This window comes from Hyaena hyaena, unplaced genomic scaffold, assembly GCF_003009895.1.
Source record: "Hyaena hyaena isolate Hyena2069 unplaced genomic scaffold, ASM300989v1 scaffold_79, whole genome shotgun sequence".
Lineage (NCBI taxonomy): Eukaryota > Metazoa > Chordata > Mammalia > Carnivora > Hyaenidae > Hyaena > Hyaena hyaena.
In genome coordinates, this window is record NW_024080711.1 from 143,791 (window position 1) to 158,765 (window position 14,975).

At 41.9% G+C, this 14,975-nt stretch overlaps 1 protein-coding gene across 2 annotated transcripts in view; it reads right to left on the bottom strand.

The window, feature by feature from the left end:
• RGS22 (regulator of G protein signaling 22) overlaps positions 1-6,514 on the bottom strand; it is a 134,771-nt gene extending 128,257 nt beyond the window's left edge. For both annotated transcript variants that reach the window (XM_039233860.1, XM_039233859.1), the window contains exons 1-2: positions 6,447-6,514; positions 5,924-5,952 (exon numbers count right to left, since the gene is read on the bottom strand). In XM_039233860.1, coding sequence (XP_039089791.1) covers positions 5,924-5,952; positions 6,447-6,471 — 54 coding nt within the window. In that variant the 5' untranslated portion in view covers positions 6,472-6,514. The remainder of the gene's footprint in view (positions 1-5,923; positions 5,953-6,446) is intronic.
• Positions 6,515-14,975: the final 8,461 nt, after the last annotated feature.

Consider the following 14,975-nt stretch of genomic DNA (forward strand, 5'->3'; position numbering starts at 1 on the left):
TTCCAACCAGAGAATTGGACTCTATAGAGATGGAAGAATTCCAAACAGCCTAACGCTTCCCAAAGGACCTCCAGGACCTGTCTCAGTTTCCAAATGACTTGTTGGAAACACCTCTGGCGCACCTTCTCAGGAAAAGAGCGGGAACGGGGTGGGGGGGGCAGGAGTGGCAGTGGTGCCTACGTCTACCTGCTCCTGCCCTCCACCATTTCCATATAATGCCACCTCTGTGTGGATTTTAATTTCATTCAACCTATACAGACAGCAGAATATGAATCTGAATGAGCAAAAGATTAGCTGAAAGTGAGTATTATTTTTAACAAGTAAAATACCCTAAATACTGTTTGAAGGTACAGTCCCTCTTGGTTTGATGGTAAAAATAAAGGGATCTGTTTGTTTATTTTTTTTACACTTTTGCTTTTTTAAATGGCATCTGCATTTAAAATCAATGAAACTGTAGGCTTTATATATCAGTCTTTAAAAGAAATGATTGTACTACAAAATTTTTATGCTACAAAGACTACTTGGAGGCATGACATGGCCTCCTGCATAGTTTCAAACAATCTGGGGGGGCACAAGAAAAATATCTGCTTATTTTGGATTTAAGAGTCAAATAATTAAGTCTTTAATATGAATTTTATTTTCTATTTTAAAGTTAAAAATAATTTAGGAGTCACTCTCACTGTAAACTTTCCTCAATGTATACCTAACACATAATCAAATCCAGTGTAACATAAAGCAGTCTGAACTCTACTTTTCTTGCTATGACAGATTTATATTTTGGTTTTTAGGGAATATAAAAATGAGAGAGGTTTGGACTGAGGGAAGGGATGGAAACAAGCATTCACTTTATCACTTTATTATTTGAATTATTTGTAACAATATTCATACACTGCTTATATAGTTAAAAATATGCTCCCAGAGGAACTAAGGAGAAAATAGAGTGTATTAAGGTTTTTTTGTATATATTTTCCCTAAGTGAAGTACCAAAAATCAAACAAATACAAAGTTAACAAAGATACTAAAGTAGAAAAATGCCACCAGAGAGGTGTTAAAGAAATATAGACTATAGGGGCTTGTGGGCGGCTCAATCAGTTAAGCATCCGACTCTTGATTTTGGCCCAGGTCATGATCTCACGGTTTCGTGAACTTGAGCCCTGCGTTGGGCTCTGTGCTGACAGTGTGGAGACCCTGGGATTCTCTCTCTCCCTCTGCTCATGCTCTCTCTCTCTCAAAATAAATAAATAAACATTAAAAATATATATCAAATAAACTTTGCACACACAAAAAAAGTGAAGTATAGCATAAGGTATAGAGAAGCTGAATCACTACATTGTATACCTGAGACTAATGTAACATCGTGTGTCAACTGTAAAAGTTGTTTAATAAAAATAATATAACAAAATTAAATTAAAATAAGTGGAACAAATCACACTAGTGATCATACATGAAGATATCCATGCACCAGAATTTACTAATCACGTAACAGTATATCCTGGACATTGTGCTTTACACTCTAGGGAATATGAAGATGCACTGAGACATAGTGCCAGCCCTGTAATAGTTGCCAGTTTTGTTGAGAAATTGCAAATTCTACATATGAAATATTAAGATATATACAAGGCAGTGTATCGCTGACAACAAATGATTTATCCTAACAGAGTTATTGTCTCCTTTGAGGCTGAAGATCTCATGTAAAAGTTAAAGTATTTTACAGACGTCCGCAACAGCACTGTATTTTTAGAGCACTGATGGAGAAAATACAGTATGAGAAAAGTTCCTAGGAATATAGGAACACTTTATAGTAGCATATGACTCTGCTGTCAATACTGGAAACCTGAAAGAACACTGTTTATAAGATAAGGTTATTTCTCTCATATAATAAAAAGCGGTTCAGGACTGGCCTTGGGGCTTCTCCAACATCAGGTGCTCAGGCCCTTACGATCGTGTGATGGAGGACTGGCCATGCTCCAGATCCCACTTCAACCTCATGATCCCAGCTGCCTGCTTCAGCTCCAGCATCACATCCTCATTCCAGCCAGCAGGAAAGAAGAAAAACGGCATGTTCTCTCCTTTTACATTATGTGAGTGTTAGAGCCAGAGTGGGTCAGATTCTAACTGTGGCTTGGCCAGGTACTAGGTGTGTGACCTAGGGGTAGGTTATTTAATCTCTATAAACGTCAGCTTTCCAGAATTGGGACATGACACTTCTGCTTACATTCTACTGACCACAATCTGGTTACATGACCACATTTACCTGCAAGGAACACTAGAAAATTTAGTCTAATATGGAGAACAACGTATCTAGTATTTACTGTGTAGAAGGACAGAATGGATTTAGGGGAACTAGAGAGCTCTGCCACATTATTTTTCTATGAATAATAATGAGAAAAAAATATTTTCACACTTTTGAAAACACAGAGGTAAACATGTGTACAAGGTGTGAATAATTTCATCTATAGATAATGTTTGGTGAGCACATGAATTTGGGGAGCTGGTCACAAACTGGTCTCTACCGTGAGCTGCAAGGAGTTCAAAGGCAGTCTGAATGATCTGAGGTTGGACAGGTTTCACAGACGAGGTGAGCTGGACCCTGAAGGGTATGCAAGACTGGGAAAGAGATGGAAAGGGTAACCGAGACAAAACTCCACAGCAAAGGCAAGAAGGGCAGTTTGGCTGGGGCAGACGGTATGTGGAAGTACTTTATAATCTCCCAAACAGTATGAACATTGTCTATCCCACAGAAAGCAGTGGGAGGGAAGGCTTAAAAAGGCTGAAAGGTTATAGAAAATATTGTGAATGCCAAAGGGAGGTGTTTGACACTCTGGCTCTGCCTCAGTTACTAGATGGCCTCAGGCCAAGTTGGTTAAGCACTGTGGACTTGAACTTCCTCATCTGTGAAACAGTAGGTGATAATAACAACCCAATGTAGTTGTTTTGAGATTAAATAACAGCATGTAGTCAACATTCAATAAATAGTAGGATTAATAAAGGAGCTGAGCAATCAAGTAATACGGTAATTTTTTTTATAGAGGTAATAGCAATCTTTCAGCCAGCGTAGAAGGGATGGAAGAAGGAAAATCTAAAGGTAGACAGAGCAAAGAAATATCATCCAGCGCAGTCAATGCTCAGGAGTTTGAACTTTAAGCTTCCGGCCAAGAAAAATTGGATTCGACAGAGGGAATATTGGAGGCAGTGATATCAGTTAGGACTACTGCCAAAGTCCGAGCCCAGGGATGAGGGCCTGAAATAAGACAGTAGCTGTGAGGATGGAGAAAAATATCTGGCTATGAAAGGAACTTGGTAAATGATTGCAGGCGGGAGGTAAAGAAAGGGGAAGAAAGGTTCTGGCTTGAATGTCTCAATGGCCAGTGGCACCATTCACCAAAACAAGAAAAAGAGGAAGAAAAACAGCATGGGGCTGAGGGGAGCAGAGAGATAAAGTGCACCTTATCACCCTCTTGAAAAACAGAGGTAAATATATGTGAAATGTAACTGTGGAGGTGACGTAGGGACATCCAGATGATGAAGGTGCCTGATGATACAACAGATAGAGAGTTCTGCCATCAGAAAAGGTGTCTGGGTTGAAGATGTATAGATCTGGAAGCCCTGTGAAATAAAGGTGGCTAAAACTATAGGAAAAGAAGGGCTCCCTCAGAGAGAGCCTCTGGATCAGAATCCTTAAGAAGGCCAACGCTTTCGTGAACAAAGAGAAGCCAGAAATGGTAACATCGACATGACAGATGGGAGAACTAAAAGATGGTGGTATCAGAGACTCCAAGAGAAAAATGGGTGGCTAATACAGTCTTAAGAGTCCCAAACAGCTCCAAAGACCTGAAGGGGTCAGCAGTCTGCTCAAATGGTTAAAGGCAATGCTGCTGAGTGCCCCTCAGAGATTTGAGGCTGGAATTGTATGGAAAAGATTGGCTCCAGGGGTGCCTGGGTGGCTCTGTCAATTAAGCATCAGACTCTCAATTTCAGGTCAGGTCAGGATCACACAGTCTGTGAGTTCAAGCCTCACGTCAGGCTCTGCTGACAGTGTAGAGTCTGCTTGGGATTCTCTCTCTCCTTCTCTCTGTCCCTTTCTGGCTCGCTCTCTCTCTCTCAAAACAAATAAATAAACTGAAAATGCTGACCTCCTGCTGGAATGAAGAACAGTTCTGAAAGCAGCTTAAAGAACTGCCACTACACAGGGTTAAAAAGCAACCTTTATACCCAAGCCAATGAGAAGATGGTGGAGTTTCTGACATGCTGTTTGTGCCTCTATCCTGATGTCAGTCTGTCTGTGTCTCTCAGAAGTGGACCAAAGGTGTGGAAGGGTGAAAATGGAAGGTGCTAGCAGACGTAGCTTTAGCCCTCTCCTCTCACAGCCCCTCCCTGCTAGACAGTAAACTTTTTGAGACTTATCTTCAGCATCTAGCACTGCACTGTAGATATAGAGGCACTTGTGTTTGTCGAATAAAAAGCCAAAAGCAAATAAGATAATTGTCCAACAAGAGAAATAAGTACCAGAAGACATAAGCAAATAATAACGAGAAATGGTAAAGAGAAGGAAAAGTTGTCTTTTGAGAAGTTCTTCTCTGCCCTCAAGGTCTTCCAGCTAGACTAAGAATTAAATTTACATGAGACAGATTAACAGAAGATCAGGTTTAACAGTATACATATGGGGACTCCACCAAGACATGAAAATTCCAAAGATAGGCAAAATGAGGCATCTTGGACATTCTGAACTAAGAAGGGGGCAAGGGTCTGGGACTTCAAAGGGAAAGAATGCAATTCACAGGAAAATGAAAAAAAGTAAATGTTTGGTAAACAAATGTGTGCCAGGGACACTTGGAAACAATGCGACATGGAGGACTTTGATCAAACAGGCCTTGCTCGGTCCCTCCCTGTCCACCCTTCCTAGTTCATGCCATACTATGGTTCTTTGCGGTCACAGTTCCCTTCCTAGTGCAGGTCCTCTACCTAAATTCTTTTTAAGCAGTTATGGGAGAGGTTAAGAGCTTTTCCTGAATCTGCTGGGTTTCAACTGCTTTTTAATCCAAAATAATCTTCATGCCAAAGTGACCCATCTTGGAGCAGCCTATCCTTGGACTCTCCAGTGGATAGAGCTCTTGGAATCAAACTCAGACCTTAGTAGGAAATAGGCTCTGCTACCTCCTAACTGTTTACCTTTGAGCAAGTTTCTTAAATTTACAACAGGAATTATAATAGAACCCATCCTAGATATAGCACTCACCTAAATGACAAAGTATATAATGTACTGCTTAGCAAAGTACTTGTTACTACTCAAACTCACCAGAAGTCTGACCTCAGAGCATTTAGTACATTTTTATTTTTTAAAGTTTATTTATTTTGAGAGAGATACAGTGGAAGTGGGGGAGGGGTACAGAGAAGAGAGAGTGAGAATCCCAAACAGGCCCTGGGCTGCCAGCACGGAGTCTGAGGTGGGGCTTGGACCCATGAAGCTGCAAGATCATGAGGCAAGCTGAAACCAAGAGTCGCACGCTTAACCGACTGAGCCACCCACGTGCCCCCACTTAGTATACTTTTTAAGTAATTATCAGTATAAATTGACCACTTGTTTTCAATCAGCTGCACAGCCACATCACAATAAAACCAGAGATAAAATCTCCCTCTCATGGAGCCATTAAAGAGTTTAGAGAAATTAAATGAGGTCATTTATGTAAAAGAATGTTAACAGTAAATAGCAACCACAATAAAAATCAATTGACCTTTAAAAATGTACCTGCTAAAGGATGTAAAAAGGTCTTGTACTCAGCACCATTGTTGCCAAACCAAAGCTTCTATTATATTCATCCGGCAAGAAGGAGAAAAGACATCCTATAGCTTTCTTCTACAATCTATGATTTGCTATTTTTAAAGAGCCAAGGGGGAGGGGGGGAAGCCCGCTAATTGTACTTACAAATTCTTCTTCCGTAATATCTGGTGGCTCTGAAACAAGATAAAACATGGCATTATCTCACTCAACGCTGATTTCCTTCTAAAGTAAATGAAATAATTTGAGACTGCACCTAGCCCTGCTTTATACATGGGCGAGCTCCCTAAAAGTTTGGCCCTCTGTTCCTTCTTTGCACATGGATTGAATTTTAAGTTGGAATTCAAGGTGGAAGTGGGGAGGAAAGGCCTCTGGAATCCAGCTTGGTCACTAATTCACTGTGACCTCGGAGTTAACCTTGTAGGCTTCCATTATTCCAGCTGCAAAACGGAGAATTAAGCAAGACAAAATAAGACGGTGCCAACGAGGCAACGCAAAGGGGGGAGGGGTCGGGGCTGAGGGGCGACTGGGTGGGGTGGGGGTGGGGGGGTCGTAATGCTACGAGAGAGCCGCAGTGGAGGCAGGTTTGGGAAAGCCCGGAAGCGGGGCTGTCGGGGGAGGAGAGGTCGAGCCCGGAGGCCGGTGTGTGGTCCCCCGCCGCCGCACCTACCGGCGGTGAGCCGCTTCTCCGGCATGCCGCCGCCGTTTCCCGCGCCCGGCGCCCGCGCTGGCCGGTCAGGGCGCCATCGCCCGGCAGCGCCCGTCTCTCCCCGGGAGCGGGAGCCGGACGCGAGCCGGACGGGAGCGGACGCCTACGGGGAGCGGACGCCGACGCAGAGCCGCGCGCGTGGCCCCCGCCGCGGCGGAGTTGCTATGGAGCTGAGACAATGCGGGCCGTCGCGGCCCGGCCTCCTCCGCGTCGTGGGCGGGCGCCGCCGCCAGGGGCTGCGGACCCCGCGCGGCCTTCCCCGGAGGGGCCTAGTTCCTGTGGTAACCGCGACTCGGGCCTGTTCCCCCAAAGCAAAATCCCGGCCGCCCCGTCCAGGAAATGTGGTGGCTCCTAGTAAGAAAGGACCCGCTGGCGAGTGGGGGCGGGAGAGCGGCCCTGATGGGCTGGTCCTGAGAAAAGGTGGAAGAAAGGGGGAGTGGGGGCGCCAGGAGTGTTCTTGATACTGAAGGGGGCAGAGCCACACACGGCGCCGGAGCTCACCGTCGGCTGTGTGCAGATGCCTGTACAAAAAGTTACATGTTCGTGTGCTTTAGGAACGTGACCTGCCCCTACATTTTTGCTCCAGTCGGTTATGACTGAGGCATTTTTTTTTAAATTTTTTAAATTTTATTTATTTCAGAGAGAGAGAGACAGCATGAGCAGAGGAGGGTCTGAGAGAGAGGGAGACAACAGAATCTGAAACCGGCTCCAGGCTCTGAGCTGTCAGCACAAAGCCCAACAGGGGGCCCGAACCCACGAACCGTGAGATCATGACCTGAGCCGAAGCCAGACGCTTAACCGACTGAGCCACCCAGGTGCCCCATGACTGTGGCATCTTCAAGATATCTAAGGTTTAAAAATTAACCGCGGAGGATGTTGACTCAATAAATTGAGTATGCACATAGTGTGTATTCCGGAGACTTTAAAAAGTGAAATTCGAAAAAAAAGAAAAACGGTACTTCTAGTTTAGGATTAGGAGGAAGAGGGGAAGGAGATTTTTAGGAAAGTCACGTGAACTCCAGTTTCCCGCCCAACCAGATTTCCACCTCAGGTTCCCCCGAGCCTAAGAACCCGAAATCCAGTTGCTTGCTGTACATACACGGTGGTAGTTCTTCCTTGGATGCTTTCAAATCAACATATTCGAAAGGATATCTACATTTTCTTTATTCATTATCTTCGAATTTCATCTTTCTTGGTAAATCCCGTGTTCAGTAAGTTCATTTACCAAGTGACTCAAGCCAGAAACCCTGTATTTAGCCAAGCACTAGGTCCTGTCAATTCTACATTAAAGTGTTTCTAGAATCTGGAATCTTCTCTCTACTCCCATGAACAACCATCGCCTTAGCACAGGCCCTATTTGGAGTGCTGAAGAAACTTCCCAAATGTCCCTCTTCCACTGTTTGCTTGCACTGGAGTTCCCCCTTCAATCCATTCCCCATGCTGAAAGTGAAACAATCTAAATGCAAATATGACCTACTTTAGAAACATTCAGTGGCTCCGCATTTGCCTCCTCCTAGGTATGGAGGACATCCAAGCCTGCCGGGGTCCTACAGGTACGTGAATTCTTAAACAAGCAAGGAGTCACACAAGGGGTGCTTGTAGAGCAAGAAACCATAGCATCTGCCTAGTTATATTCTCTTTTCAATAGTACAAGGAGAAAAATAAAACCGTAAACCACTACTGTGACCAACCAAAATCAGAGGGCCAAATGAAGTCAAGGGTGAATAAGTGAATAGAAAGGCAAAGGGAGGTGTGGGGCAAAATCATGGAAGGGTTTTGTCGGCCCTTGCAAGGACCCCAGCTTTCATTCTGAAATAGAAGTTTTAGGCGGAGAAGTATCACGATCGCATTTCTATGTAAAAAAAAAAATCACTCTGGGTGCTGTCTAGAGAATGCACCTGGTTGACAATAAACTATGAAAGGGGGAAAAAAATGTACCTGGGCACAAGTAGAAGTGAACAAGAGCTGATAGTGACTCAGCCCAGGGCGGTAGCAGTAACAGGTTTGACAACTCAGAGTCTGCCTATATTTTAAAGGTAGAGCCAAGCGGATTTCCTGATAAGTCGATTGTGGGAATGAAACAAAGAAAGTAGTTGAGAGTAACCCCAAGGATTCTGGCAGGAGCAAACAGAAGGTTAGAGTTGCCATCACTGGAGATGAGGAAAGCTATCAGCGGACCATGTGGTGAGGGAGAGTTTAAGAAACCTATGAGCCTGGGGCGCCTGGGTGGCTTAGTCGGTTAAGCGTCCGACTTTCGCTTAGGTCATGATCTCGCGGTTTGTGGGTTCGAGCCCCGCGTCGGGCTCTGTGCTGACTGCCAGCTCAGAACCTGGAGCCTGTTTCAGTCTGTGACACCCTCTCTCTCTGACCCTCCCCTGCTCACGCTGTCTCTCTCTCTCTCTCTCCTAGAAATAAATAAAAAAAAATATTTAAAAAAAAAAAAAAAGAAGCCTATGAGCCAAAACCAAGTGAAGGTTTTGAGTTTGCACTAGATATAAAAGCCTGGAATTTAGGAGATGTGAGTTTGAGAGCTGACATATAAATAGGCTTTTTAGGCATTTGCTTGCACTGTTTTTGCTGCTAGGGAAGCCCTTTGGCCTTTTACAAGCAAAATTTTCTCATTCTTCAAAAGTGAGCTTGAGTGTCGTCTTCTCTAATGTACCTGCCCATGAATTCCTTTCACTGGCCTCTCCTGTTGTTCCTGTATACTTGGTAAAAACTCATATCTTAAAACCATATTAATATTAAAATAATCTGTACAGAGTGCAACCTAGCAGACAGTAAACTCCTGAAAGAGATACGTCTTATTTCACCCCCAATCCCCACCCCCTACTCCCTCTATTGAGTGCTTGCCACTTCATAAATATTTGATGAAATATCTTCTCTGCATCCCAGTTATTCTGCACTGTGCCCTGTTCACAGAAAAGATTTGTTTATCCCTGTTTCAAATAATCACACCAGTGGGAAGTCAACTGTTGTTTTATCATCAAGTGTGGCTAACACTAACTGCACACTAACTATGGGCCTCTAGCAATACCCCTAAGAGACTCGTATTATTATCCCCAACAATTTAGGAAATGGAGTCTTCCAGAGGTGAGATAATTTGCTCAAAGACAAACAGCTTTAAAGTATTGAAGCCACAAACTGATCCAGGTCTGATTCCAAAGCCTTGCTCTTTAACAACCATGCTATGCAGACTTTCCTTCTAAAAATAATCTCATGAGATTTAATAAACAACCCAAGAACCACAAAGACTGTAATTTGAACCCAAATGCACTTTAAGTTATTCTAATGTTTGGTGATTTTATTTTTCTAACAGCTTTATTGAGATGTAATTCATATATCATACAATTTATCTATCTAAAGTGTAGACTTCAGGGGTGCCTGGGTGGCCCAGTTAAGCAACTTGACTCTTGATTTCAGCTCAAATCATAATCTCACAGTTCGCGAGTTCAAGCCCTGCATTGGGCTCTGTGCTGACAGTGTGGAGCCTTCTTGGGATTCTGTCTCCCTTTCTCTCTGCCCTTCCCCTGCTCACTTCCTATCTCTCTTGAAATAAAAATAATAATAAAACTTCAATTTTATAAAAAAATAAAATGCACACTTCATGGTTGTGTGCATGTTACCACCAGTAGTGGATGGAGGGTTCTGGTTTCACTACATCCTAACATTTTTTATCACCTTTTTAATTATAGCCATTCCACTGGGCGTGAAGTGGTTGTTATCTCTTGTTAGGTCTGATTTGCATTTCCCTGATGACTAGATTTATTTTTAAAATATTCTGTCTCTACTCCCCAAACTAGCTAGTTTTTCCTAAAAGGCCTTTTTCTACAACTAGCCTGTATCATGGTTGAAAACTGATGCAGTCCAAAACCCAAAGTTTATGATGGGAATTATATCTACATAAATGGAATGAAGTTTGTTTACTCTGATTCTGGACATACTGTTAGCAAATTTGAAGGATGTGTTTGAGATGGCCTTACTTAAAAATGGACTTTGCAGTATACCTGTAGTTTAATTTGGGGAACTCTGGAGAGCATCTCAATCTCACCGTAAAATAGCTAAAATTGTAATGAGAAGTCAACAAAACCATGGAACAGAAGTGATATCATGTTAAGCTGCTGTGAACAAAAAAAAATAATGATCAGGTTTCAAACATGAGCCCCAAACCAAATGTTTCAGGGCTGACCTAAACTGCAAAGATTAATTTGCATTAAGGCTACTCTGCAGCCTGCTCAGGAGGAGAAGGTACAGGATTTATTCAATGACTCTCCCAAATACTGCTGGAGAGACATGCTAGGATGTGTATGTGTGCATATATGTATATAGATCTCCTTGACAATCAAAAGCAAAATTTCAGGCATCCTAGCTGTTTAATGATTTAGAAATGCTAATCCTTTCTAGAGTTTGGTGTAGTAAGGTCCCACTTAAACCTGGTTTCTAAACTTTGCTGAATGTGAACAGAAATAGCACCAAAGGCTAAAATGTATATTATCACTGTGATTTTAATTTTTAATAGTAATGAGATTTCTTTTTTTTTTTTAAAGCTGTTGACAATCTTTTTTTTTTTTTACAAATAGTTTATTGTCAAATTAGTTTCTACATAACACTCAGTGCTCATCCCCAAAGTGCCCTCCTCCATGCCCATCCCCCCCTCCCCGCCACACCCATCAGTCCTCAGTTTTTGTCAGCATTCAAGAGTCTCTCATGGTTTGCCTCTCTCCCTTTCCCCCACCATTTCCGCCCTTCTTCTCCCCCTCGTTCCTCCGTCAAGTTCCTCCTAATCCTCCTATACGTGCAAACATATGATATTTGTCCTTCTCTGCCTGACTTATTTCGCTCAGCATAACCCCCTCAAGGTCCATCCATGTTGCTACAAATGGCCAGATTTCATTGTTTCTAGTAATGAGATTTCTTTAATGGCTGAGAGTATGAATGCACAAATGGACAATGACCAGACCACATATGCAAATAGAACTCTGACTCAAACCTCCACAGCAACCAGTCTTAGAAAGGAAACAACAACCCCTGCAGCATAAGACCCAGAAGGGTCGAGACTTGGTCGGTAACTGCCAGTCTCCCTAATTTCTGTCCCTATTTCCAATTAAGAAGAAGCAGAGAAAACTAAATATGCTTCCCAAACCAATCGCATAGGTTGCCTGCTAATTCTAGCTAGCCTGCTTCCCTCTCCCCCACGCCAGCAACCTCCAGGCAGAGCACATCTGAAGTCTTCCCCTTTTTTCACCATGTAGTGTTCCCTTCTCTTGCTTGCCTTTGAGTCTCTACCAAATACATATGATGGTGACTGAGTCCTCTGCTGTATACAGTAAGTTCTGAATAAATACCCTTTACTTGTTCTTATTTAGGTTGTTTTCATTTATTTCCATGTAGCTAAATGATATTTTTATTTTTTTTATTTATTTTATTTTATTTTTTTTTGCTAAATGATATTTTTAATTAATTACACACAAATGAACCAAAATGACAGAACAGTGCAATAGAATGTTTTTCCCTAGGAGCTGGAGGGCAACATCTAATAACTTGTGATCCCAACCCCCACTCCAGTCCCTAAAGTAAGTGCCACTGTGCCAAGGAGATCAGAAACACAAATGATAAAATTTACGCATTGTTTTTATTTATATTCTTTTTGATAATCATTATCTTTCCTTTTTATGACATCACATATCCATATTAGATAACAACTATATATCTGTATCACATTTAACTAGAAAACAGTATTATTTTTCTATTTCTTAACAGTTCGTGATTTTTTGAAGAAGGGATATAATTAGTTTAATACATTCATTAGGCAATCTCTTAACTTATCCAAGATAACTACCATATGGACTTGCTGGTTTAGATTTATTATAATTGTCAATATATTCCATTACATTACTTTGCTTCTTGCACAGACTGATGAGATAATTCAATTTTTAACCCTTCCCCAGTTAAGTTTTAAACTCTAGGCTGTTGTAGTTTTTATAAATAGAGGATATAGTTGACCCTTGAACAACATGGGGGTTAGGGAAACCAGCCCCCTGCACAGATGAAAATCCACACGTACCTTCTGACTCCTCCAAAACTTAACTAATAGCCTACTGTTGACCAGAAGCCTTACCAATAATATCAACGGTCAGACATAATATATTTTGTATGTTATATGTATTATATACTGTATTCTTACAATAAAGTTAGGGAAAAACTGTTATTAAGAAAATCATAAAGAAAATACACTGGGGCACCTGGGTGGGTCAGTTAGCTAAGAGTCTGACTGGCTCAGGTGATGATCTTGTGGTTCATGAGTTCGAGCTCACATCTGATTCTGTGCTGACAGCTCAGAGCCTGGAGCCTGTTTCAGATTCTGTGTCTCCTTCTCTCTCTGTCTGTCTCTCTGTCTCTCTCTCAAAAATAAACATAAAAAAAAGAAAATACACTGACAGTACTCTACTATATCAAAAAAACTCCACATATAAGTAGACTCACTCAGTTTAAATCCATATTGTTGAAGAGTCAACTTATACTTGAAAGCTGCTAAGAGAGTAGATCTTAAATGTTCTCATCACAGAAAAAATGATAATTATGTGATGGGATGAAGGTGTTAACTAATAAGATGGTCATGATCATTGTGCAATATCTAAGTGTATCAAATGTTGTATACCTTAAACATGCACAATGCCCTATGTCAATAATATCTCAATTAAGCTGGGAAAAAAGGGAAAATTACTTTTCTTCCTTTATTTTAATATTAGTACAATGTCTTGAATATATATTTCCTTCTTTTTAAAAATATTTTTTAAATGTTTATTTTTGAGAGAGAGAGAGACAGAGCGTGAGTGGGAGAGGGGCAGAGAGAGAGGGAGACACAGAATCCGAAGCAGGCTCCAGGCTCTAAGCTGTCAGCACAGAGCCCAACACAAGTCTCGAGCTCATGAACTGGAAGATGAACTGGACGGTCGTGACCTGAGCCGAAGTCACATTCCTAACTGACTGAGCCACCAAGGCGCCCCAATATATTCCCCTCTTTTGCTACCAACACAAACATATCTTGGCTGCCCCAGCACATAAAAATTTGAATATCATGTTGTTTACTTTCTGCATGTGTAGTTTTTTTTACCACTTAATTCTTTTTTATAAAATTTGTTTAATGTTTTTATTTATTTCTGAGAGAGAGAGAGAGGCAGTGTGAGCAGGGGAGGGTCAGAGAGAGAGGGAGATACAGAATCAGAAGCAGGCTCCAGACTCTGAGCTAGCTGTCAGCACAGAGCCCTTAACCGACTGAGCCACCCAGGCACCCCATCTGCTTGGGTGGCTCAGTCGGTTAAGCATCTGACTTTGGCTCAGATCATGATCTCACAGTTTGTGAGTTTAAGTCCCATGTCAGGCTCTGTGCTGACAGCTCAGAGCCTGGAGCCTGCTTCAGATACTGTGTCTCCCTCTCTCTCTGCCCCTCCCCCGCTTGTGCTCCATCTCTCAAAAATAAATAAAAACGTTAAGAAATAAAAATAAAATGATGCATATTTCACCTCTATCCTTAAACACCTAATATGTGTATACACACACACACACACAATTTTAATTCAGCATATGGTTCATTATCATATCATGTGACAATCATTATTAATAGAACAATCTTTGCTGCATCATCTATCATGCACAAGACATTCTGCTAAAGGAGGTAGAGAGGTGAGTGAAACAGTTCTGCTCTTAAGGAAATTGCTAATGGTAGAAAACTACAAGAATTTAATACAAATAAGACATGACAGAAACACTACAACAAAGGTATAAATAAACACTAGATTCAAAGAAGGTAAAAATTTCATCTTGATGGAGAGATTGTTGAAAATGATGCATGGAAAGAAATTTAGGATTAGCTGGATTTGATGGGATTTAGTATAGCAAGAGAGAGGGAAAGTGGGAAAAAGAAAAGAGGAGACTTAGGAAACCGTAAGGTGTCTAGTTTGGCTAGAACAAAGTGTATAGAGGGGCATGGTGAGAGAAATTGCTAGAAAGTTAGGGCCATTAGGAGAGCCTGAGTTCGGCTACATATTTAATAGGAAGCAACATAATTGGAGCCATGTTTAAGTACAAATTACCTGGCAATGGCTATTTAGGACAGACTTAGATGGGGAGGAAGTAAAAGCAAAGAGACCAGTCGGGAAGCATTTACAGAATCTAGGCAAGCGGTGATTAGGACCTGAACCAAGCAAGCACCTACCTTTCTGCAGAAATGAGGATACCAGAGGGAAATAATTGGTAGCACTCCACTGTTCAAACCAGGACTCACCACCATGGCTCTACTGCTCCTTCCATTCCTTTGGCTCCACTGTCCATGATGAAAGAGCCAGGAGGGCAGAGCCATTAGGCAAGTAAATACAGATGGCCAAGCACAGACCCAGCCACCAACAAGGTGTTCTAAGTCATCCCAGGAAACAGTGCACTCTTGCAATCCAGCTAAAATATTTTAATTAGCAACTCTGAGTAGTAACTATT